This window comes from Lathamus discolor, chromosome 6, assembly GCF_037157495.1.
Source record: "Lathamus discolor isolate bLatDis1 chromosome 6, bLatDis1.hap1, whole genome shotgun sequence".
Taxonomy (NCBI): domain Eukaryota; kingdom Metazoa; phylum Chordata; class Aves; order Psittaciformes; family Psittacidae; genus Lathamus; species Lathamus discolor.
Window position 1 is genome coordinate 85,100,513 of NC_088889.1, and position 26,822 is coordinate 85,127,334.

The window sequence follows — 26,822 nt, forward strand, 5'->3', positions numbered from 1 at the left end:
AGTTAGGAAGTACAGTGTTAGGATAATGTGCTGACATACAGGGATGGGATCCTTTTAAGTGAGAAGTTGACATTACTTGTGCTGGAGTCCCTGAAGCATTTCAGAGGTAGTGTATGTTATCTGCTGAGGATCACCTTTTTCTTTATACAGGGCGAATTGGTCTGCAGTGAGCTTCATGCTCCTGTTGCAAGACTGCTTTCAGCTTATTCAGCTATCCGAGCTGCACTGCAGTTGTCAGGGTAAAAATACCCTAACAGCAGGTTGTATTCAGGCACTTCTGCTCTAATGCTGAATTGGCAATTTACTTGCTCGTCTGCCCTTGCCAATAACTTTAGGAGAGCTGAAACTCCACTAATGCCAAAAATCTTGATATTGTAGTCTGATATTTTAAGAAATGAGCTAATTTTTATGAAAAATAAAACTAAGCATTTACTCTAAGAAGGCTTTTTGGGTACGAATGGTCCTCACTAGACTTTTTTCCTTTTCATTACAGGTGGAGTTGAGTTGTCCAAAAGAGATGGCCTGGAAAGTGAATATGTACAGAGGTTACTTAGCAATTTGCCATCCAGAAGAGCAGCAGCTTAACTTCATTGAGCGCCTGGTGGAGATGGCGAGTAGTTTAGCCATTCGAGAATGGCGAAGGCTTCCTCATGTAGTCTCACATGTCCATACTCCCCTTCTCCAGGTAAGAATGAAAAGGTTTTTATTGCCTTTTATTTTCCAGTAGCAGGTTTCAGATCTTTTAGTAACTACAAGCACAAAATACCTCACTGTATAGTATGGATTGATTTTTTGTAATGGTATTTTTTGGTTAAAAGTTGCAGAATGTGCATTTTCATTTGGCTTCCTTTTCAAGTTTGTATGGTTTTACCTGAATCCCTTCTGTTTGTGGCATATAGAGGTAGCTATTTAAAAATTGAGCAGGTGGCTCAAGTTTTTCTTGTGAGTTAGTGCATAATGCACTGCAGTACTTGGAGGTCTTGAAGATTCAGTGGGTTTTGAAGCAAGGTTCGTGTTGGGTGGGTGTATTATTGCATTAAGTTATTTGCAAAAATGTTGAAATAACCGAAGTGTTCTTTTCAGTTCAAACTGTTACATTTTAAATAAGGGCATGGACAGTTAGCTCAGTAAGGGAAAGGTGTATTGAGAATTGCTGGTGTTTCTTTGAGGATCAGTGTTCTCAACAGGCTAAGCAAGATCTGAACATCTCTGTGGCCTTAGCATTAAGGTGAAAGAACCAGACACTGTAAAAGTCTGTTGTTAGTGAGGGACTTTTTGGGTGAGCACTACCAGCTTGAGGGAAAATACTGTATGTTCAGGCCAGTGTGAGCCTTATCTTTTCTTTGCAGTTTTTACATTATATTGCTGAACGTTGTGATTTGCTTCAGGGGAAGAAAGCGGGAAGGAATCTAGGCTTTAAGTATATGATATTTCTCACTGGACAGGGAGCTAATTGTATAAAAGTTGTGCTGAAAAGGAGAGATGATTTCATTAGATAGAACTAACGTGTACCTCAAAGCTTTGTGCATTCGTCTTCAGCTCTATTAGTTGTACAGCTAGCTCATTTGGCAGGTTCTGTTCAACATTGTATTAAAATGTTGTAGTAACATTGGAAAAAGAATTCCCATGGTGAACCACATTGCTTCACAGACTGAAAGATGTTGTGGGTGGGGAAGAATGATATCTGCTGCCCCCATCTAATCTGATACCAGCTACAGGAAAGAAAATACCTTTGGTCTGAGTAGAACGCTGCATTTCAGTAATGCTCCTTGTCTGCATGTAGGTGCACATAGTCCAAATTTAGCTGTGCTGATTGAAAAGGTTAATTTTTAATTCCAGTCTGTGGAACACTTGTACAAATAGGTCAACTGGAAGATTTGAGTCAATGGTAACCGCTGTCAGGGGCCTTTTGCTGAAGTGGAGGAGTGGACTGCTTGGATCAGAAGTGGATGGAGCCCTATGGCCTTCCTACTTTGTGATCTGAAAGAGGTCTGTGTGGTTTCTGGAGGAAAATGGACAAAGCAAGTATAAAGTTTTGAGAGAAGCTGGCTTCTAAAGTAGGGGCAGAATTCTGTCAGTGAGGCAGTGAGCTGACCAGTCCAGAATGAAGTGAGAGGCAGCTAGGGAATTTGGGGTTACAAGAACTTCAGAAACAAACAAAACCCCCAACACCTCCCCCAGAAACAAATAAAAAAGCCCTGACAAAAGTGGAGTGTTACCTAATCTTAAGTGGCTTAATTCTTTGCCAAGAGCATTTAAAACAGGGGTGAAGTTTGTAACGCGAGTTTCATACTTTCCAGTGAAGTTATGGCAGTGTATTGCTCATGACTTTTAACACCACTGATGTTCAAGTAAACTCTCCTGTGTATGCTTGAATCCTTGACTTACAAAGGATGAGTAACTTTCCAGTTGGATAATCCAGTATGTACACAGAGGATGGGCAAAGCTACCATTTTTGGTGCCCTTTTTTGACTTTTTTTCTCAACTCTGTCATGCATTTCTAGAAGGTAGAGCTCATTAGCGGCTTCTGAATCATAAAAGCATTTTCCTCTCAAAAGGGAGTATGCTATTTTCTATTTATCTAAAAGAGTGTGCTTGGAATAAGAAAAATAAAAGATTACTTTTCTTTCATCTTTGCTAAACAGGTTCTTAGTGCTTATTTTAGTGTGCCATATTTTAGCCCTCAAATCATTAAATATTATAAGGCAAAGAATGTACTGCTTTCCAGCTTTATTTAAACATAAACTGGTTTTATGATGCTGTACATACACCAAGTACATCTTTATTTTTGCTGTGAGAAATCTTTTATTTTGCTCACACAACACTGATAACTCAATTTCAAAACAAGATGTCTTTAAATCTTGTGCTTTTAGTCTTTCTCTTTGGCATACGTGTTACTTGTAAATGATCCACTTAGAAAATTAGGGAAAAGTACTTGTTTCTCATCTTGTCAGGAAGAGCTTGTGAACTCTTGAGACCACTTTTTTCCCTCTGGAAATATTTTGGGGAAGCAGCTGGCACAACTGTGATAATATAGAATATGCTGTTTAATTTTTATGTGAGATGAAATAACATGTATTACATGGTGACAAAGTGTATAACTTGTGTCCTTTGCAACTTTTGCACATACTATACCATAACAAAAATGGACTTCTCTTTCCTTTTGAAATGTGTGAAATATCAACACCCTTTTGTTTTCTCTTGGATTTAATTATGTAAATAATTAATTTTGCAACTGTAAGAGAATTTTTGAGAGTAGATGGAATTGCCAAGTATAATTAAATGGAAGTAGGTACCTAAATTCATCTTCAAAAATAGGATTTGGCATTGAGATGCTTCCAGCAACTGGTTGAAAATAACCATGTGTGAAAATGAACCAGGGCATGGAAGTGGGGCTGAGGTAGGATTGTGTTCCGTATGTGATCTGGACAAAGCATGCCATTCTTTTTCTGTTTAAGCTATGTTCCTGTTTAGGTGTCCTGCTAAACATATACCTGATGAAGATGAGTACTTATTACTGTTGAGGGAACCTTTCATCACCAGGGGAGAAATTCTGGAAATACCAGTGGACACAATATGTGATCTCTTAACGGGGATAAGTTTATTCATGGACTATGCATGAACCTTATCTGTAGAAATGCCGAGAACCTTGCTTACTGAGTTCTCTTTGATAGAGTGGCTTCTGTAATTCAGTAGTTTCACCCTGTGTGTCATGCCTGCTGTGATTCATAACTAAACCTGCACAATCCAAGGTGCCTCTACTAAAATGACTGTACTTGTGGGTAGAGTTTACGCAACAGCCCATACCTTCAAATTTGTATAATATAAGTTGATGCATCAAATAAAGTGAATGAATATGGAAGTTTTCTCCATATTAAGAGGAACCTGTCAAGCAAATAGGTACAACGTTTCATTTGTTTGAGCTGATACAATAGGGCTAGAAATCTTCTTGATGAAAATTTTCCTTCCTGCTAAATTTTCACTGATATTTGAAGTTTTTCCTCCCCTAAGAATGGAAGCTTCTGCATCATGAAAGGATTAGGATTGCTAAATAAAGTATTTAAATGCTTTCAGGTATCAGTTAACTCAAGCTTTTAAAACAATCTAATATGTACATATGCTTCGTGAAGAAATGGTAAATTAGTCCATGACTGACAGAGGTACAAATGTAGCCATGAATTTGCACTGCTGTAATTACTTTTTTTTTTTTTAAATATCAGATAGTATGTGATTAAATACCTATGTGAAAATTAAATTTACGTGATGAATGGGTGTGGGATGGAGGTTAAGCTATTGTGAGAGCTGATACTGAGATGATTGTAGGGAAATAATACTTCGCGTAATTTACTTTGTTTCAAGAGATTTCAGTCTGTCAGTTTGGACTGCCTTTTTTCCCCTTCCCCCCTCACCCCCCCATAGTTATCTTATTTGGTTGATTAACAGTGAATACAACTGTTATCTGCCAAGTGGTAGCTTAGAGAATACTTTATTGGTTTTATTGTAGTACAGGTAATTAAATTCCATTAAAGTTTGTGGGCCTTTTCAGGTTGTTGAAGTTTTAATAAAATGTCTCCTGCCTTTAGTAGGTTTGAGACTACTACCATCTTCTGTTTGGTCCTCTTATTAATTTGAGGATAGGAGATGTCAGTAAAAACCATTCTAAACTTAGGTAACTTCTCAAAGCCAAGGTCTTTGCAGAGTATCTTAAAACAACACCTTCAGGAACACATAGATAGTATTTCTGTACCTTCGAGTTAAATGAAAATAGGCTGAGAGAGTTGGAGTTGTTCCGTCTGGAAAAGAGAATGCTCCAGGGAGACGTTAGAGCAGCTTCAAGTGCCTAAAGGGACTGACAAGAAATGTGGAGAGGGGCTTTGGACAAGTGCTGGTAGCAACCGAACAAGAGGGAATGGATTTAAATGGTGAGGCATTGAAGCAGGTTGCTCAGAGAGGTTGTGGCTGCCCCATTCCTGGCAGTGTTAAGGTCAGGTTGGACAGGGCTTGAAGCAACCTGGTTTAGTGGAAGGTGTCACTGCCTGTGGCCAGGAGTTGGAACTGTATGAGCTTTAAGGTCCCTTCCAACCCAAACCATTCCCTGCTTCTGTGATTCATTCTATGAGACAAGTTTCTGTCAAGAAGTCAAGGCACGAGCAGGGTATTTATACTAGTAAGTTCTGTTAAAAGTTTTTGTTTAAGGTCAGTATTTATACTTGATTCTTGTATTTAGCAGACTGCATATATATATTTACTTGTGCTTTTCTATGATGAGAGTTGATGTAAGTTCAAACCTATATGCTAGAATTAAATTCTAACCTGTTGTCTTATGCAGATGTATGTAGGGAAAAGGATGAAGAGAAAGTATAGATTCAAGTCATCTCTCTCCTTTGGTGTGTTTTTAGTTGGTTTGGCTTGTTTTTTCTTAAAAGCAAAACACTACCTTTTGAAGAATAACTTGTGAAGCATTTGCAGTTCAAAATAGAGGATTAGGGAATTTTCATCTGAGTACAATCAACTAATAGTAGTATCAAGGACTAGTTAAACTCACATGTTGTGAGGTCATTTAAGCAGCTAATAGATAGGTCACTAAGACAGCATAAATAATTTCATCTTTACTTAGTCATTTAAAGGTGGCATCATTCATAGAGACCTTTCTCTAACAGTGAAATTGGCCATTCTGCCATCTTCTATGATATTCATATCGTTTAATGTTTTCTAGGCAGCGCAACAGATCATTGAACTTCAGGAAGCAGCCCAAATAAATGCAGGATTGCAACCGACTAATCTGGGGAGGAACAACAGTTTACACGATATGAAGACTGTTGTAAAGACTTGGAGGAACAGGTTACCTATTGTGTCAGATGATTTATCCCACTGGAGCAGCATTTTCATGTGGAGACAACATCATTACCAGGGTAAAACTGCCTGGTCCAGCATGCATTCATCATGTAATTTTCCAGACAACGCATTGCTTGAAATAAGTTCTTTATCTGTTTTTAATTTGTTATTTAAACATACAGGAATGTTGTTTTTTTCCAAGTATTTGTTTTTATTTGATTTCCATTTAAGTGTTTCATTACCGTAAGTCATAATTTCATATGTATTGCTGTATAATTTCATATGTATTGCTGTGTAAGATATTGCTGTATATATAATTTAATTTATAATGATAGACATCTCATGCTTTTTTTCTAGCCATTGTAACTGCATATGAAAACAGCTCTCAGCATGATCCTAGTTCCAATAACGCTATGTTGGGAGTTCACGCTTCTGCATCGGCAATTATCCAGTATGGAAAGATAGCTCGAAAACAAGGGCTGGTCAATGTAGCTCTGGATATACTGAGTCGCATTCATACCATTCCAACTGTGCCCATTGTGGACTGCTTTCAGAAGATTCGCCAGCAAGTTAAATGTTACCTTCAGCTGGCTGGAGTCATGGGCAAAAATGAATGTATGCAGGTATGGTAGCTCTGTCTCTGAAGTTGTTGTTGGGACTTGGAGGATTACAAGGGCCATCAGATACATAGATCTAAATAAACTGCCTGTATACAGAACAGGGTCTGAACTTCATTGGCTGTGTTAAACCCATGTATGGAGTGTTATACTGTTAAGTAATACTGTTAGTCAAAACTAGTCATTATCCTCTTTAAACAGAATACTGTGACTATATTAAAAATTAGCTGCATAAAAGTGGGAATATGTTTTTTGAAATCTTACAAGATATTTAAATGGAAAAGTCTTTGAAAAATATGTTATTTGCAGTAGGAAGAAACTGCACTATTGCAAGACTAACTGGAGCTCTAAGTCAGTTTTGAGTGTCTGACTTATGAGCGATGGAGGCTGGCAACCTGAAGTGAAATGGAATGTGTTAAAAGGAAAGGAAAAAATGTGACTGTAGCCAAATCCCACTGACATGATTACAAGGTCAGCAAGCTGGGACCTTACAAGAATAATGTAGTATAGCATAATATGTATAATAATATAACATAAAAAAAGAACAAGATGGAAAATATAATCCATCACCTCATGAATGTTGTCTGTAGCATCTAATAGTTTCGTATAGGCCAGTGAAAACTTAAAATTGTTGCCAGTCCAGATTTTTTAAAATGAAAATTAAATACTAGAAACTCATGCTATTTAAATTTCAAGAGAATGTTTTCCTCTTGTTTTATGGCACTTTCATCCTAATAAAACCTCCCATTTTAGAAGGCTTTTTTCACTAAGGCTTATATATTTAACAGGGTCTCGAAGTTATTGAATCCACCAATCTGAAGTACTTCACCAAGGAGATGACTGCTGAGTTTTATGCATTGAAGGGAATGTTCTTGGCACAGATTAACAAGTAAGTGTGTTGGCTGGAAGAGGCACTAGCACACATCAGAGAAAAATGCAGCTGAAGTATTTCAACACAATATTTGAGCAAGAAACTTGTTCCATATGTTTATACCAGCGTGAAAATTTGTCACAACTGTATAAGAAAGTAAAAGTTTAGGTGAGAGTTCATTGCAGCTTGAAGATGCAATGGCTGCTCATATTTCGAAGTATCGTAGGCAAGAACTAGTTAAAGCAAACATTTCACTAGTTCTTTTTTGAAAGTTTTCTATTTCAAGGGGTGAGAAGGGAAGAGGCAGGGAGAACAGGCTTGTCCAAAGCTTCGCAGCATAAGATGCATGTTTTAAATACTTTCCCTCTCTGATTATGTGAGTACTTAGCAAACTGATGTCTAACTGATGTCTTAGTGTAGTTGACAAAGGAGGTTGCTTTAATTATGTTTTTAATGTAAATATGATATATAAAACCAAGGAAAAAAAATCAGTCTATAAGCTTGCAGCTACTTAAACAAAATTAGCCTACCTCTTTGTTTCTGTCACTTCTGTTTCATTGTCATTGTATATATCCCTTCAATAGCTGCAGCTGGTGTGGTGGCATAATTTGAAGTGTTTAGACAAGTCTGGTGTGCGATGTAATATGGCAATGCCACACTCATTTCAGATAATTGAATTGAAAAGACTAATGTGGTGTGCTTTGGAGACATCTTGCATTGCAGCAATTAAACACCGAGGTGCAGGCCTTGCTTTCACACATCTACTTCTGTAATATTTTTGCTTTGTGCTGTCAGGCATTTTATTCTTTGAAGAACATCTCTCTTTAATTCAGTAAACAGATATTTCAGCAATCAAATTTTGTTCGATGATGCCAAAAAAACCTTTCAGATTTCAATAGCTTTTAGTATGCATGGTATATAATGGCAATAGTGCTACATGTTATGTATGGGTGGAATAATTCCTTTGCCACTACAATTGTGGACACTTAAAGAATGAAATCCGTCAGGTTTTAAGCTGTACACTGCAACCTCCCACAGTATTTCAAGTCAGGAAATTATGAATATCTTCTGTGGCTACAAGAGAGAATTTTAAATAGGCAGAATGCACTTTGATGGAAAGTGTAGTAGGCTTTTCTTATGGCCATAAGCATGCTTAGTTCCATTTGAGGTGAAAGAGAAGAAAGTGTGACCCGCCTCCTCATCTTTTAAATTTTTTTAATACATGCAGATAAAGTAAAAGGCATTTAAACTGTCTCTATTTGTTCTTTCAGGGTAGAATGGATAGAGGTTTCTGTTCAAAACATGGTTCTGATGTACTAGCAGTTTCTTAACCTTATCCAAAAGCATACAGGCATTTTTAGCACCGCGGCTGAGGTCAGGAATTTAGGAAGGTTACAGTTAGGACCAATGGCAACACTGAAGCTGAGAATGCGTGACAACTGATTACCTGTGTGTCAACTGAAGTGGAAGTTAAAGGTCACCTTTGCTCTTGCATCTCCCTGCGCTGTCCATTTGCTGAGCAAGGTGATAGATACCATTTTTAAAAAGTCAGCTCAGGTGTCAAGAATGATGAATTGTAGAGAAGGAGAAAAGAAAACCGACTGAAAAGTCCCCTTTTTGTAAAGGGGAGGTAGTGATACAAAGTCATCTATCAGGCTGCTGATGTGGTAGTTCACTTCAGAACCTTGATCTAGGGTACAGAAAGCCTCTGGAAGCCAGTAACATTTATATAACATAGAAAATAATAGAAACTTTGACAAAGTTACTTTCCTTTTTATGGTTTTGCCTCAATAGGTCGTCTTTTTCATTTATCACTATAATCCTCCAAGCTAATATTTTCATATAAAAAATGTATTCCAGTTAATTTCTAAAAAATAAGTCAGATAAGCATTATATTACTTTTGTACGGTTTATTTCAATGCTCATTCTGTAAGGCAGAAATGAAGCACTTTCTAGTAATAATGGATCTTGGAATGCTTTAAAAGGTTCTTCATTTCAGTAATGTGTGTGGTAGTGTACTCATCCTTTAGTGTTATGCCTGAAAAGTTACATGGATTTAAGGGCTGTATATATATTGGGATGAATTGTGCCAGATCTTGGACTAGGAACACTTGAGGAAACCTGGAGAAGACTTCAGAAGCATCAAACAAATAATCTTTTTGTTACCAAGAACCATGTGATTAACCTTCATATTTCTTCACTTTTCATGTTGAAAAATAAAATCCTAAAGGCATGGGGATGTGGAACTGACTTTTTCCAGATCATATTGATTGTAAATCCTTTTATGGCTTTGGTGGGAGAATGGTTAATTAAGGTGAAACGATGGGTAATGTAACATCTCTCAGTCTTGCTTTTTCCTACTCCTTGTTTGCTCAGCAGAGAAGCATTTTTTTTTTTTATACATTTGCTGCTGCTCTTCTTGTGTTACCATTCGTTCTTCTTTCTCACAGTATCATTGCTTGGGTTGCAGTTGTAATGCACTGAAGTTTTTTAGGTTTTCTCAGGGAGTATCTAGAGATCTTAAATACTTATGAAGCGTTTCTGTTATGAAGCATTTACTTTTATAGGTGCTGAACTTTAAGAAAAGCTAAGACAAAAAAGTCATAAGGGGCCTTACTAGAGAACTTGTAAAAATATGTAAAAATATCATTAAGAAGGTAACTGAGTACCTTAGCAGAAACCTGAGTCTTACATAATTTAGTAACATCTTGTTAGTATAAAACTAATACTCTTTCTTGTCACGATGCAGGTCTGAAGAAGCAAACAAAGCTTTTTCTGCAGCTGTGCAAATGCATGATGTGCTTGTGAAAGCATGGGCAATGTGGGGTGATTACCTGGAGAATATCTTTGTGAAAGAACGTCAGCTTCACCTGGGTGTCTCTGCTATTACTTGCTACCTGCATGCCTGTCGTCATCAGAACGAGAGCAAATCAAGAAAGTACTTAGCAAAGGTAAGATCTAGATGCTGAAAAAAGAATTGGAACTGCACCACTTCAGAAAAGGCTGGGATAATGTTGACTGCCCAGATTTGTGCAATTAGAGAAGTACTAGTTACTGGTGGAAGGCTTTAATTTAGGCAGAAAATCTGCATATGGTTGCTCTTGGGTCACTGCATGTAACTTATCTTGGGTTTTTCTACTTCATTGGGGTATCTGGGGTTTTATTTAGGTATGGAATGTTTTGTGGGAGAAAGGGGACAAATTGCATCCAGCATTTGTACTATATCATGTGGTGAAATACTTTTAGAATCATGGAATAGGTAGGGTTGGAAAGGACCTCAAGATCATCTAGTTCCAACCCCCCTGCCATGGTCAGGGACCTCACACTAAACTGTGGCACCCAACCTGTCTGTCCAACCTGGCCTTGAACACTGCCAGGGATGGATCATTCACAGCTTCCTTGGGCAACCCATTCCAGTGCCTCACCACCCTCACAGTAAAGAACTTCTTCCTTATATCCAATCTAAACTTCCCCATGTTTAAGTTTTAACCCATTACCCCTTGTCCTGTCACTACAGTCCCTGACGAAGAGTCCCTCCCCAGCATCCCTATAGGCCCCCTTCAGGTACTGGAAGGCTCCTATGAGGTCTCCATGCAGCCTTCTCTTCTCCAGGCTGAACAGCCCCAGCTTTCTGAGCCTGTCTTCATACAGGAGGTGCTCCAACTCGCTGATCATTCTTGTTCTTACTTGCAGAAAGGCATCCTTTGGTCCTTTAAAAAGTACCATAGTTTTATTTCTGTTCATCGTTACTATGGATAATTCATATTAACTTTTACCTCAGTATTGAAAGTTATTCCAAATAAGCCTTTTCTGTCTCGTAATTCAACAAAATTTCAGCCAAAACAAAGCTCCGTTTGGGGATATTTAATCTGTCTCATGAAGAAAATGTAAGAAATGGTAACAGACTGTGGAAGACCATCTGTTTTGAAAAGGAAACAAATGCAGAAAATATTTTTCTTTTTAGATTAAAGGTGGGCTCAGTACCACTCTGAAGTTTATTTTCTCCTTTCTGGTTGCATAACTGTTAGTGATTTTTAGTCACTGCTTAATATATTTTCATTTAAATTAAACTGTAGAAAAAGTATTCTTGGGGTGGACATTAAAATAATTAAAAACACCCAAAGAAATGCTCGTGTTCTTGCATTTAAGCTAATTTATTTGAATAGCATATTTTAGGTTCTATAAACATGCCTCATTTTCTACCCACCGGCAAAGCAAAACCCGAACAATCTGTGGAATGCAGTCATGCTCTTTTGTTATTTTCTGTCTTGTTTCATAGCAAGTAGTACGCTTACATTTAGGGATAATGGATGTAAAAATTACATCCTTTAAATATTATTTCCAAGAGAAAAAAATACTATTAATAAAATATCTGTGGGGTTTTGTGCAACGTAATGATTGCTGTGTCTTGATTTTTAAGTGCTGAGATGTCCTCTTGAAATTCTCTTGTAGGTTCTTTGGCTGCTGAGTTTTGATGATGATAAGAACACCTTAGCAGATGCAGTAGACAAGTACTGTATCGGCGTCCCACCCATTCAGTGGTTGGCCTGGATTCCACAGCTGCTGACATGCCTGGTTGGCTCAGAGGGCAAGCTCCTTCTGAACCTCATTAGTCAGGTACAAAAGATAATAATGAATTTTTCTGTTGTCTGTAATACTTGTTTTCAAGATGAAATGCACATATTTTTCAAAGCAAAATAAGAAAATACCAGGCCTTAAAAATGCGATTGTTTGCGACTGTTGATGAGCGAAAAAATAGTAATTTCTGTCTGTAAATAGAATATTTTAAATTACAAAGTGTTACTTAATGAAATTAAATCCAGTTAAATTTTATGCCATATGTGCATGAGGCATTATAGCTTTCCCTCTGGAATCGTGTTTACTGCTGCCTTGTGATGAACATTATAGAACACATTTAGAAATATGTAGTTAAGTGCTTGTAATGTTGGAGTAGTGATAAAGAATTGTTAGCTTTTAGTGACTAAACGGCAAACTATTTCATTAGTGCTTTGGTTTTTACTAGAGTTGACTTTAAGAAAACAAGGCTTTGTCTGCCACCCTCTGAAATCATTACCTTTGTAAAGGGCTTTGTAAATTTTCACTTAAGTTTAGCATGACAAATGATTAGACAAATAAGGATAAGGTTTAGGGAGTTAGATGAAGAAACTGACTTCCTGGGTGCGTACCTTTGAACTGACAGATACGAGTTTTGATTAATCTTGCTTTGGGATTTCAAGATTTTACTGCCTGTTGCTGTCTGCTCTGAGGCAGAATCTTAAGAGTAGAACATAGACCAGTATCTCAGCGTAAAGCTAGTTTAAGCGTGTCTGTAGGCTAAGGAAGAAGAAGTGACATCTTTCTGTTGGTGTGCTTTTAGATGGTGTTTTGTTATTGCTTACTGTGAACAGGGTTCAAACATCGTGTTTTCAGGGATGTTAACTGTTCATGGTCTAACTTCAGCTCTGTTTTAGTTTGTGCACAACCTGGAAGCATTTTGATGTTTGTTCATTACTGTACAGGTGAACATAGGAAGCTCTTACAATACCCCAGGCCACTTCTGTGTGCACTGCTCCTGTGTTTCTTGAAAACTGGCGAAGGACAACTGTTGTGCTGAACTTCTCATAGTAGTAGTGTTGTTGATTTTTGAGATACGGACTTGATGATCCATGTGGGTGTCTTCCAACTCAGGGTATTCTATGAATCTGTGATAGCCAACTTCTTTTACGCTATCCCTTATCTTTGTTCATTCAAAGCTCCAAGAATGTCAATTTTTGTAGAGAGAGAACATGTCCATGTGTGCTTCCATGTGGATTGATACACAAATCTAAACTTATTTGTGCATCTGTATACATATGTTTCCTTTCCGTACATTAAATGAAAATGAAACTTTGAAAGGACCATGCACCCAAACAGTTTAAGAAAGCACAGTAGCTAGGGCAAAATCTCTGATGCATATGTTTTCTATTGTCGGACACCAACACTGTGCTCAGCTGTCTTCTGAAGCAGACAGAAGAAACTTATTTCAGTGAGTTGTAGACACTTTTTATTTGTTGACATGGGTACAAAAGTTCTTGGAAGTGAGTGCCTACTCACAAGTCTGACTGTAGTCGGAGCTCATAAATATCACAGATGTTTTTGTTCATCTTGCCTTTAAACTTAAGGTCCATAGAGGGGAATATAAAACAAAAAGTACAAATTTTTCTGTTACTGACTTAAAACTCTTAGTTTGGAAAAGTGCTAGAACCTAAACCTTACTTCAGACAATTTACTCTTGAATTGCAGCATGAAGCATATGTGTCAGGATCTCAATCTGCCATAAGTATCATATTACTGAACAGTTAAGTGCCATTGCAAAATTTCTACCACTTACCATACCCACTTGGATAGAGAAAGAATCCATGATTTAGTAAAATTGTAGCTGGAAAAGCCTCTAGTCATGTCTTAAGATGTGCTCTATCGTGGGTGGTACTTTCAGTTACTAGATAACTGAGATCTACAGATTTTAAAGGGGATGCTGAATATTAGGATCTCTCTAGGTTTCGCTGCAGGTTTTGTTTGGCTTTTTTTTTTTTTTTTTTAATTTTTTTCTAATGGAAGCCACAAAATCTTTTATTTTTGGGTGAAATTGGTGCACCATTACATTAAGTGCCATAATTAGGTGGGGTAAAGTTGCTCTCTAATGGGCCGCCTTATCAAGTGTCACAGGGCTTGCTGAGAATTGTGCCCTAATTTAATGACTAACTGCTGTCATCATGTCTGGTTTTCTTCCATTATGTACGTAAGATCTTTGAGCTGGCCCAGCTGGTGCTCTGTCTGTTTCCAGGTTTATTAAGCAATATGATCTGGAAGCCCTGATAAAGTAATGCCTTAACAGTGTGCATCGGGAGTTACTGTTTCATCCTTTTTAGGTTTCTGTTACTGAAACCTAAAGATTTCCTAGTTTTCCCTAAGCTGTTATTTAAAACAAGGAGCTGATAGTTACAAATTGCACTCATTTACAGAGTGAATCTGTATGTGTTGAGCTGATCTATAATTGGTTTTCCTTAACTGAGAAATACGTATATGTGTATCTCCAAATAGGTGGGAAGAGTCTATCCCCAAGCTGTCTACTTCCCTATCAGAACACTCTATTTGACCTTGAAGATAGAACAACGAGAGCGCTACAAAAGCGGTGAGCTTGATAATGGTCAGATAGTTTGGGCTCTTTGTAACTTACTGGTTTGAGTTTCACCTGATTTTACTGGGAAAATGGGTTCTCTAGAAAAGATACCAATTTAGCAAGTCTAAGGAGCAGAGTTCTTGATAAACTTTCTTTGCATTTGTTTCTGTAAGTCTGCAGATGGCTTGAGCTGTCATGAATTTTCTTGACTAAAATACTCACCAAGAAGAGGAGTTTCATCTCCTTGGTTCTCATATTACCTTACTTACTGAGTATCTCATGTTCTTTCCTGGATTTTTATCTTTAGGAATTGGTGGACAGGTAGAAGATTCTTGGATTACAAGTACAGAAAGACATAATAGTTTTCTAGGACATTCTAGGCTAATGTTGATTACAAGCATGAACCATGCAACATTCAGTTCCTTTTCCAATGAGTCAGGCTTTTAGAAATAATGTAACAAAAGATGAGTTCATGTAACTCAAGTGAGAGAAACTGCTTTCTTTGAATAATCTGTACTTCAGTGTCTCCATAATAACTTTTTACAGTGAAACTTCAAGTAAAAGAACATTTAAGTTTACATGAAATGAAATCAGTTTAGGCTTTGAAGGAATGTCTGGGAGCAGGAAAAACAGAAGCAACTTGCACAATCATGTACATAAGTAAGATCTTTCTTTGTTTTTTTTCCAAACCCAAGTCCTATTTAGAATTGTTATGTCAAATGATTGCACAGAAATTTAATTGTTCTTTTGTCCCATATGATTTCCTGGGAATCCCAGGAGAGGAAAAAAGGAGAGGAAGGGGAGGAAAAACCCATGGTTTAAATTGTTTGATTTGATATGAAACAGCATTAGTTACTTCAAGAGCATGACTCGGTAGTGTAAAAGCAGAGGCTACACCTCCTGTGTGTTTCTGAAGAGTTTGTATGGCTCTAGCTTTAGGAAGTATGTTCTACTGAATAGCATTTGGAGTAGAGTTTTCTTTGTCAGAAGCAGATTTTCTTGATTTTGGCAGGTAATACATGATTAATACTGCATGCAGATCTAAAGCAAATTTCTCAAACAGTTTATTTTGTTTCATGCAGGCATGTATCAAGTTTAGGAAAGATAATTTTTATTTTTTTTTCTTAATTTTCCACTTTCCAGATTCTGGGCAACAACAGCCAAGTTCAGTTGGAAATCAGTCCCACTCTGCCTCAGATCCTGGGCCAATCAGAGCCACTGCACCGATGTGGCGATGCAGCAGAATTATGCACATGCAGCGAGAATTACATCCAACACTTTTGTCTTCTCTGGAAGGCATTGTAGATCAGATGGTCTGGTTCAGAGAGAATTGGCATGAAGAGGTATTTGGCTTTAATACACCTTCATATGTATGCAGCATCTAAGGAAAAGTTAACTACAAAACTGTTATGTAGAATTAGTTTTAAACATTAAAACATACCTATTTGTTTTGATTAGTGAACTGGTGTATTTGTAAAACTGATTGTTCTGATGAGAGTTTTAAGGAGATTGGTTATTTCTGGAAGCAGTACAGAGGTTTCCCTAAACTACACGTTTGATGAATGCCTCTAGGATTCAACCTGTTACTTGTACTAACTGAAAATTTATATTCTTACACTAAGTTTCATGATTACCGGTTTCTGTCTTGTTCTGGTGTCTGTGACAGGTGGTGATTATTGTCTGAATTTTGAATTATATCAGGGAGCAGATGGAGGAGCCACTCTGCTTTCATTATTTGCTTTTCAAAGTGTCAGGCTACTCTGTTCTGTCTACCTAGCACAGTGTTTATTTGAAAAATAACACATCATTTTCTAATATATCTCAAACCATGAAATATAAAACTTAGCTGCCGTTGTAAGAGAGGTGTACTTTGTGATGCAGCATTTCCACTGCTCAGTTTGTTTGCAGTGCTGATAAGAATCAGCTCTGTCATTCTGACTGACCCTCTGGTGCAGTCTAAAAATGGAGTTTTAAATAAATGTTTCTGAGAGGTTAACTTTACTGTATAAAATGCAGTGTCAAATCAGAAGGCCTAATATTCCTGATTATTTTGTCTTTCTTTTTTAATCCTTAGGTTCTTAGACAACTGCAGCAGGGCTTGGCAAAGTGCTATTCAGTTGCCTTTGAGAAAAGTGGAGCCGTTTCAGATGCCAAAATCACTCCTCATACACTAAATTTTGTCAAGAAGTTAGTCAGCACCTTTGGAGTAGGTCTTGAGAACGTCTCGAATGTGTCCACCATGTTTTCTAGTGCAGCCTCAGAGTCGTTAGCTAGAAGAGCACAGGCAACAGCTCAAGATCCTGTGTTCCAGAAGTTAAAAGGACAATTTACAACAGGTAAATGTTTAAATTGTTTTATTAAATGTTGCATTTAATTCTCAGAGAAATTCCACTCCTCCCTCTTTCCCCAGAGTTCAACTGTGAAGGCATTCAACTTTTTTGTTTTTCCAATATTTTTCCTGAGAGAGAACATAGAATAGAGCATCTTTCTGTCATTCACCAAACCTGAAACTATGGTCAAATCACATACGTGTTTAAATGCAAATTAGATTACTTTGCTGTAATGTTTTTGCCATTTACATAGAACTTCCTGCTACACATAAGGGACAATAATGATTTCTGTTTTACAGTGATGCCAGAACTTAATGACATTTTCACCCCAGAACTCCAGACTGACAATATTATGCGAACTCTTTCAAAACAGCTTACTTTTGATGAGGAAAATTACTTTAGTGTTTTGGATAACTAGTTTATAAAAATCGTATGACACAAATTTACATCATTATTAGGTAAATTGAATCAATAACTTTAATCAGATCTAATAAAAATGGTACTTATGGGAAGTGGCTTTTTTGCTTCATTTGTTTTCTCTGTATCAGTGGAGTCACATGTCTGAACATCTGATTTAATTTAAAATTCTTAGAGAAGCTTGTGTACAGTAGAGCATGGTTTTGATACATTTGGTGAAAAGTGTTAAAGCTACACAAGTATATATGAGAGAAGGTGACACTGATTGGCATCAGTGTTTTGGATTGCCAGGATTTTGAATTTTGCATAAATTTGTATCTAAGCTATATCAGCTTTTCCTTAAAGATAACTGGTTGACTGAGTTTGACAAGTAGACTCGCAGTGTTTTTTTCAGGCATTTCACTGATAAAATGTTGTGAAAATAAGTGAGCTGATGGGAATCTTGTGAAAGCAACTCAGTTGTAGATATGACCTACATATCTTGTGCACGCTATGTATTGCATGATGTCCTTTTTGAGGCACAACAGTTGCATGACAGCAGATAATGAAAGTCCTGAACCATATGATTAAATTTTTAATGGATGAAGTGTACTAGGGAGTGAAATGGTAGTAGAAACATTCTGTGTGTCTTTAGTGGGAGCATATGGGGGTGGGGATGGAAATAATCATTAGACAATGATTAATGGCATGAAATTTAACAAATTCAGATGCTAGATTCTATACCTGAGATGGAATAATGCTGGGTACAAGTATAGACTGGGAGAGGAGTGGCTGGAGAGCAGCCTTGCAGGAAGGGATCTGGGGCATGGTGGTTGACAGCAAGCTCAGTGGGAGTCAGCAGCATGCCCTGGCAGCCCAGAGGGCAAACCACATCCTGGAGTGCATCCAACAGCATAACCAGCTGGTCAAGAGATGATCATTGTGCTGTATTTAGTCTTGGTGCAGCCTCACCTGGGGGACTGTGTACAGTTCTGGGCCTCATAAGTTAAGAAGGATGAGAAGGTACTAGAATGTGAGGAGAGCAACAAAACTGGTGAAAGGGCTGGAAGGCATGTCCTATGAGGAACAGCTGAGGACTTAGGCTTTACCTAGTTCTGGAGAGAAAGAGGCTGAGGGACAACCTCATTGTCCTCCACAGCTGCCTGAGGAGGGGAAGTGAGGGAAGTGCTGGTCTCTTCTCCCTGGGATCCAGTGATAGGACGTGTGGGAACAGTTCAAAGCTGCATCAGGGGTGGTTCAGACTGGACATTGGGAAGCATTTCTTTATGAAGAAAAAGCCCAAGAACAGGCTTTCTGGAGAGGCTGTCAATGCCCCATTCCTGTCAGTGTTTAAAAGGCATTTGAACAATTCCCTTAATACTTGGTCAGCCCTGGATTTGTCCGGCAGTTGGACTAGATGATCACTGTAGCTCTCTTCCAACTGTGATAGTCCACATGAAATACAGATTTGGATTAGTTGTTAGTTTTTAGAAATGGTTTATGTGTCTTTACAGTGCAGTAGTAGTACAGTCAATTTTTCATTGCTGTAAGTGTTGCTGATATGCTCAGTGTTTGTTGGATGTAAGTTATTTTTGGTCTGTCATGGTTTCTTTCCTCTGAGTGTTAGAGACATCCGGGGATTAAGAAACTTTAATTACGGTTCAGTTACAGTCTTTGGTTAAAACAAAAAATTGAGAGGTTTTTCAGGGTTTACATGCTCATGTATAATCTTTACATGTCTTTATGGTATCTAAATGGCAGGTAAGGTTTTCAGGTTTGCTATATAGCAATAGAATATGTAGAATATAGAATATTCTATAGAATATAGAATAACATATGAAACACAGAACAACAACATAGCCCTGGACATGAAAATCAGGTAAAGTCAGGAAATGCAATGAGTTTCTCAGTAAACCTCAGTTTAATAACAAGTAATTATTTTTTTTTGTTGAAGAGTTCATATGTTAAAGTCTGATTAAACATGAATGTCTATGGGATAGAAATAATTATTTTGCTTAGTTCTAGATTTGATTTGATTTTATTTTAATTAATAAATTCAGTGTTTTCATTAACAAATGAAGTGTGGGAAACCAGAAGAAATTAAACTGATCGATGTACTTGCACATTTTTGTAATTCAATCCATTATACAGAAAATGAAAATATGGCTTTTATTAATTTTGTCATAAGAGTAAATACACATAAATAAATGAATAGGATTGTAATTACTGTACTGAAGATAGCAAAGGCTGCTTTAGCATTATGAGAAACCATTTTTAAATCGTGCCTACTTTGTCCTTTTGTCACACTACAAGGTTCATGTTTGTTTTTCTGCTTCTCAGCACTAGTTGCATTTAGGTGATGGATAGATAATTACAGTGTCTGCCTTCCATTTCAAAAGTGTCCAAGCTGAGGAGCTGTCTTGGAATAAACTCCTGTTTTCAATTATTTCCAGATTAATGTTGGCAGCTATGTTTTATAGACACTTTCAACTATGTTTGGTTGCATAATCATTTCCATCAACATCTGAGTTGCGTCTTGATTCCTGTTTGGAGCCACTGGGGGCTCTTACACCATTTCTTACGTTCTGAGTACTTTGTCTGCAGCAGTCTGGACCATTGAAGCTTTGATAAGTCATTTTTTTCCATCCTAATGTTATGTATTTTAAAACCAAATTTTACTTTGAAATTATTTTTTTTTACTGGAACTTAGAATGCAGAGCTCTTTGACTATCTGTTCTTTGTTCCTTCTCTCCTTTCCTGCTAAACCTTTGACATCAAAGAACAGAAAAATGCTGAGAAATGCTCCCTTTGAGAGCTTTCTCAGCAGTGAAGGGAGGAGAAAAACTGCCTTCATTGTTCTTTTGTGGACATATGATAGTTTAGAGTTTGGATTGGCTTCTTTCTGCAACCATTTCTTCACTCAAGCTGAATAGGAATGGAAAATTCCAAAGTGTATCCTGAGTGGGCAAGATAATTTTCTTAAGAGTTTTGCCACCAAGCACAGTGAATTCTTTGCTGCAGATGGAAACTCTGTAATCAGAAGGAATCTTCTCAATGTCTGAGTGTGTCTCTGAAATGTGGGAAGAGGGCAGGGGAAAGAGCTGTGTTCATAATTCTCAGTTGTGTTAATGATTTTGTTTCTTTTGTCAAGAATGAGCATAGCATCACTTTGGTAGCTATTTCTTTACTGCTCTTCTAATTTTTAGGTAAACAGGATTTTATCCAGAAAATCCAGATCAAGAGTTTGGACAGAACAAGGGGGAGTGGGTTTAAACTTAAACAGGGAAAGTTCAGCTTATATTCAAGGAAAAAGTTCTTTACTGTGAGGGTGGTGAGGCACTGGAATGGGTTGCCCAAAGAAAGGGTAAATGTTCCATCCCTGGCAGTTTCAAGGCCAGGGTGGGCAGAGCCTTGGGTGACATGGTCTGGTGTGAGGCATCCTTGACCATGGCAGGGGGGGAGTTGGACTACATGCCCTCAAGGTACTTTCCAACCCTAGCTATTCTGTGATTCTGTATTTGATCTTGGTCTGGACTTACCAGTCTTAGTTTTCTGGAGCTGCGTTGTAAACCAGAATTCCTGCTTCGTATTCCTGCTTGCATGTCACAGATTTTTCATGTTTCTTGGTGCTTTCCAGAAGACCTTGTGTGATTAAGGTGAACCTCTGGGAAAGTGCAGAGCATGTAAATGTCTGAAACTTTAAAAGCAAGACATCTGTTCTCTCTCGATCTTCTTCAGTATGATACGCATAAAGAGCTGCTCTGTGAAGCTAAGCTTACATTTCAGTCTTAAGGAGCATCTTACATGATGTCTCAGCTTACATGGTGTCTTGGCTTTTCAGTTGAGGGTCCTTCGGTTATCAACTTGTAAGTGTAATCAGACTTTGTCTATGATCAGAATAATCTTTAAAATCTTACAAATGAACTGTTGTTTGCTCTAAAAGCATTAATTGCCTGTTACTTTGAACTGATTAGGACTGTTTTCTGCACATGCATCCGAAGGGTTGTTTTGTGGGGTTTTTTTTGGTTATTTGGTTGTAAGTCCTAGTTTGTAGGTATTTTCTCTGTTTCTTTAATGCTGTGTTCATTGTGTAGGTCAGAGGTTGTGGGCTGGCAGAGGGGTTGGTACTCTAATTTTGTTAACTCAAGTGTATTTTTGTGCTACTTCATGAAAAGTGATGGTACAGCCCTCATTCAAAAAGCAGTCACCTTTATCTAGTTGTGTCAAGAACCATTAAAATTTTTAGGTCTGTCTCACTGGCAGAAAGATTGCGCCCCATTTGTCCTTTCATTGAGAGTGACAAGGATCTTTACCACCATTGAGAAGAGAGTGAGCTTCTTCAGTTGCAGTCTGTATCATGGTCTTCTGTGAATATCTCCATTAAAGATGAGGAGATAAACTCCCTCTTCTCTTTAGGAAAAACGTGACGTTAAGTAGTAGGGTGTTTTAGACCATCATGTATTAGCTTGAGGAAGGTGTTATCCAGCAGTAAGTACTGAAAAAAATTATTTGTTTGAAACAGAAATACTTTTTTATATACATTATCATGGAACTGCTGGAACAAGTCCAGAGGAGGGCCATGAGGATGATCAGGGGACTGGAGCACCTCCCGTATGAAGACAGGATGAGGAAGTTGGGACTGTTCAGCCTGGAGAAGAGAAGGCTGCGTGGGGACCTCATAGCAGCCTTCCAGTATCTGAAGGGGGCCTATAGGGATGCTGGGGAGGGACTCTTCGTCAGGGACTGTAGTGACAGGACAAGGGGTAACGGGTTAAAACTTAAACAGGGGAAGTTTAGATTGGATATAAGGAGGAAATTCTTTCCTGTTAGGGTGGTGAGGCACAGGAATCGGTTACCCAGGGAGGTTGTGAGTGCTCCATCTCTGGCGGTGTTCAAGGCCAGGTTGGATGAAGCCTTGTGTGGCATGGTTTACAACCCCATGTACCAGTACAGGTTGGGGGTTGACCTGCTGGAAAGTAGTGAAGGGGAAAGGGACCTGGGGGTCCTGGTGGATAGGAGGATGACCATGAGCCAGCAATGTGCTCTTGTGGCCAAGAAGGCAAATGGCATCTTAGGGTGCATTAGAAAGGGAGTGGTTAGTAGGTCAAGAGAGGTTCTCCTCCCCCTCTACTCAGCCTTGGTGAGGCCGCATCTGGAATATTGCGTCCAGTTCTGGGCCCCTCTGTTCAAGAAGGACAGGGAATTGCTTGAAGGAGTCCAGCGCAGAGCCACAAAGATGATTAAGGGAGTGGAACATCTCCCTTATGAGGAGAGGCTGAGGGAGCTGGGTCTCTTTAGCTTGGAGAAGAGGAGACTGAGGGGTGACCTCATCAATGTTTACAAATATGTGAAGGGTAGGTGTCAGGATGATGGAGCTAGGCTTTTTTCAGTGATATCCAGTGATAGGACAAGGGGCAATGGGTGTAAACTGGAACATAGGAAGTTCCACGTTAACATCAGGAAGAACTTCTTTACTGTAAGAGTGACAGAGCACTGGAACAGGCTGCCCAGGGGGGTTGTGGAGTCTCCTACACTGGAGATATTCAAGGCCCGTCTGGACAAGTTCCTGTGTGATGTACTGTAGGTTACCCTGCTCTTGCAGGGGGGTTGGACTAGATGATCTTTTTAGGTCCCTTCCAACCCTTGGGATTCTGTGATTCTGTGATTCTGTGATTCTGTGAGGTGTCCCTGCCCATGACAGGGGGTTGGAACTAGATGATCTTGAGGTCCTTTCCAACCCTAACTATTCTATGATTCTATTATGATATGTGTAAAGCAGAGAGATGTCGTACACACATAATGGCTGCACTTGTATTTCCCTTCCAGCTGAAATGATTTTTCTTCTCAGATGGGCTCTCTGTGACATGAGCAAAAAGACTAATTGAGCTCTGTTTTTCCCATCTGCTACAGGGAAACAAAACAACAAAAATCCTAAACCAGGCATTTCAACACACTGGAGCTGTTCTCTCTTTTTGTAAGGAGTATACAGCGATGCGTATTTTTACTACTTTGGTGGTTCCCATTAGCACAACAACTAGTTGCAATTGGGGGATATTTTCCTGAACTTCAGTGATTCAGGAGATAAATGATTCAATAATTTTGCCACTTTCATGAATTGATTTACTCCTGCTGCTCACTAGAGGGTAGGCTTGGGATTATAATAAGTGTTTTACAGTAATATTGCAAATACCCCTACCAGGTAGAAAAAGAAAAGGGAGTATTACAGAGTTATACTAATTTCTAACACCCATGAATACGTAACTATTTTTCAATACAGACTTCTTTCTTATGAAAGTGGAAAGGATTTGGTATATTTGGGTTTTTGTTCTCTGTTTTAGGGATAGTAGATTTAAGGCTTTCACTGAAAGCTTGTTAGCATATTAGTGTATTGTGGATACACAATGAAATAAGTTGGGTTATGTGTTCTCTGATATTTTGTTCAACTAACAGAATAGTAAAATGAAAGGAATCATAGGCTGCACTCGTTTATTCAGTAATAACTGAATTATGTGTACTCCTGTGCACATAAAGGAGAACTTAGAGAAATAGAGTGTACACGTAGGATGATACAGACTCTTCTGGTTAGAAGACCAAATGTGCTAAGCTTGTTTGTAGGATAAGTCTTGTGGAGAATCAGAGTTTTGAGTGGTTTTAATTGTGGTGGAAAAAACTTTAGCATGCAGCAGTTGCTCTGTGTGTGTGTGTGTGTGTGTACTTAATTTACTGTTAGCATACTTGCAGATAGATGCTTGGGGCATATTTATGTGGCCAAATTAATTTGTCCTCTGAGCAGGACTCATGACTGTTCTGTTGTTTGGAGTGGTTCTTTTGTTAATGTAGGAAAATACTGTGTGTATGCGACATAGTGGAACATAGATTCTGAAGTAAGTGTAAAACTAATTTCTGAGACTGTGTTAACTTCCTGTTGTATTGAAGCATAAAGAAGATTCTGTTCTGGTTTAGCTGAAGATCTTAGAAATACTGAACCAACATTCTCTGTTTCTTTCTTGCTGTTGTTTTTTCATTTGTAACGTGTTGAGCTTAAAATGGCATCTTTTAGACTGTGGTATAGAAATGCATTTTAAAAATTCAAGTCTGTTAGTTAACTTGCACAATTTGGGATGCTGTAACTAATGAGGTTTACAGTTAGGAGGTTTATTTTATCTTCTTACTGTGCGTGTTTCATCTTTCATTGTTATCATACTGAAGTGCTGAACCATAATTTTGTGTTTGTGGTTTATTCATTTTCCCTCTTTCGTGAGATTCAGACTTTATTTGCTGTCTTCTGTAACTGTAGTGAAGGCAGTGTTGGGAAGATGGCATTGGTGTTGGCTCAGAAAATGGTTGATGTTGCAGTGAATTCTGTTACAGAATTATTTTCATAGTATATTGAAGACCAGGTGTTGACCTTGAGAAAGTTGTTACTTCACTTGCATGTGGGTTAGAGGAGGTAGTTCCAGGCTGCAGTACTGTTACGTTGTAAAGGAAAGAGCACGCTGTTTGCATAACATTGTCATTTTTGCTTAGGCTGTCATATCTGTTCTTCCTGTGGTGGCATGCAATTGTTATCGGAGCCAGGAAAGAATAAAGAGAATTTTCTGGCAGCTCAGAATAGGAGAATAATAGTAATAGTCAGAATAGGAGAATAATAGTAATAGTAAATGTACTACTTGTCTTGCAGTTCCTCACAGGTCCTACATTGTATCCTCAGTTTTGAGGCTCTTTCATCCCCTTTAAAAGTAAAAAGCCTTCACTGATTTTAAATAAGTAAATCACTTTGAATTGAACAGGCTGAAAATTATAGTGCTAGTCTGTGAAATAAGCTTACTTTTCCTCTTTTACTAAATGATCTGATAATTTGGGTTATTACTCCTTGCTTTCTATGCAGTCTTTCTGGTTGCAGTATACAGACAGTTAAATACAGTGATAGTATTTAAGATTTTCACAGTATGTTTTTTTAATGTTTGCATGACTAAGGAAAAATTTTGGGAAGTTCATAATTACAGAGAATATTTTAGACCTGTGTACTGAAAAGAGGTAGCAGATTTGGACAGATTTAAGTTATGTATCATTTTAGGACCTCACTTAAAGATTTTCTGTAGAGATGAAATATTCTACAGAGCAGTCTTTTGAACGCAGGACAGCTCTGTGTGTGTGTTTGATTTGCACTATTGAAATGTATGATTTACTATCCTCCAGCGTCAGCTGATATAGTGTTATTGCTGGTGTATGATCTATAGCAATTATGTCCTGCCTCTTCCCTAATGATTCTGCTTTCTCATCTGTGTTTTTCTGAACATGCTAGTTTTTCCTTGTTTAGGGTTCATAGGTAGCCATGTTGTTCTGCTGGATTTGGTTGGTATATATGCTTTCCTTTTTTGTGTGAGTTGCTGATAGTAGTGTTCCCTTTTCCTATAGTATTTGACACCAGTATGATGCTTTTCTGTATAACAGCTGCGTGTGCTGAATGTGTTTTTAGCTTGAGGGTGTGTAGCTAGAAGAACCTCTTTGAAAACTCAAAACTTCAGACACTTGATCATTAAGTACCTGAAAGAATTTGAAATGCTGAGATTTATGTATATTTTTTTTTTTTGTTGTTTTAAGACTTTGACTTCAGTGTGCCAGGGTCAATGAAACTTCACAATCTGATCTCTAAACTGAAGAAATGGATCAAAATTCTGGAGGCAAAAACTAAACAGCTTCCAAAGTTCTTCCTCATAGAAGAAAAGTGCCGCTTTCTCAGTAATTTTTCAGCTCAAACTGCAGAAGTAGAGATACCTGGAGAATTCCTTATGCCAAAGCCAACACATTACTACATCAAGATAGCAAGGTAACCTAAAAATACACCTTGGCAGTTGTAATTCTGAAAATGGAGAAGAAAATGAAAACCTTCTCCATCTGTCCACTTTGCAACAGTGAATTTCTTGTACCTTTCATATATATAAATGACATATATAGAGATGTACTTTGGAATAACACTTTTTTTGTTTTGTTTTGTTTTTTTTTGTTTTATCCTCCTCTGGTAACTTTACACTGCCACAGTAAACACCTGTACTGTTACATGATGAGTATGCTTCATATATTGATAGAAGTTGAGATGAGTTCTTCTGTTGTAGTCAGTACAGGTACTATGGTTCAAAAGAGTGATAAAGGTCTGATCTGGTGATTGATTTTGCTCAAGAACTCTTTCTTTAACAAAAATCAATCAGAAGACCTTTTTGACTGCAGAATAGAAACCATGGGTTAGCTGGGCAATAGAATTGTACCTTGTGAAAACCTTGTAATGCAGTTGCACTACCTTATTTCTTTGGTGTTTTTTGTTTTTTGATCTAATAGCGGAGAATTGCTCAGATGCTTTATTACCCCTTTCTTCCTAATAGGTTTATGCCCAGAGTGGAGATAGTTCAGAAACACAATACTGCAGCAAGAAGACTTTATATCCGAGGCCATAATGGAAAGATTTACCCATACCTGGTAATGAATGATGCTTGCCTGACAGAGTCTCGTAGAGAAGAGCGGGTATTACAGCTTCTTCGCCTTTTGAACCCCTGCCTGGAGAAAAGGAAAGAAACCACAAAAAGACACTTGTTTTTTACAGGTACTGAAAGGAGAGA

At 38.0% G+C, this 26,822-nt stretch overlaps 1 protein-coding gene across 2 annotated transcripts in view; it reads left to right on the top strand.

The window, feature by feature from the left end:
- TRRAP (transformation/transcription domain associated protein) overlaps positions 1 to 26,822 on the top strand; it is a 101,021-nt gene that overhangs the window by 64,414 nt on the left and 9,785 nt on the right. The window contains exons 58-68 of one of the 2 annotated variants that reach the window (XM_065684396.1): positions 494 to 685; positions 5,717 to 5,945; positions 6,193 to 6,458; positions 7,241 to 7,341; positions 10,073 to 10,274; positions 11,776 to 11,940; positions 14,404 to 14,494; positions 15,626 to 15,825; positions 16,557 to 16,818; positions 25,813 to 26,038; positions 26,589 to 26,806. In XM_065684396.1, coding sequence (XP_065540468.1) covers positions 494 to 685; positions 5,717 to 5,945; positions 6,193 to 6,458; positions 7,241 to 7,341; positions 10,073 to 10,274; positions 11,776 to 11,940; positions 14,404 to 14,494; positions 15,626 to 15,825; positions 16,557 to 16,818; positions 25,813 to 26,038; positions 26,589 to 26,806 — 2,152 coding nt within the window. The remainder of the gene's footprint in view (positions 1 to 493; positions 686 to 5,716; positions 5,946 to 6,192; positions 6,459 to 7,240; positions 7,342 to 10,072; positions 10,275 to 11,775; positions 11,941 to 14,403; positions 14,495 to 15,625; positions 15,826 to 16,556; positions 16,819 to 25,812; positions 26,039 to 26,588; positions 26,807 to 26,822) is intronic. The other variant, XM_065684397.1, reaches the window with a different exon arrangement.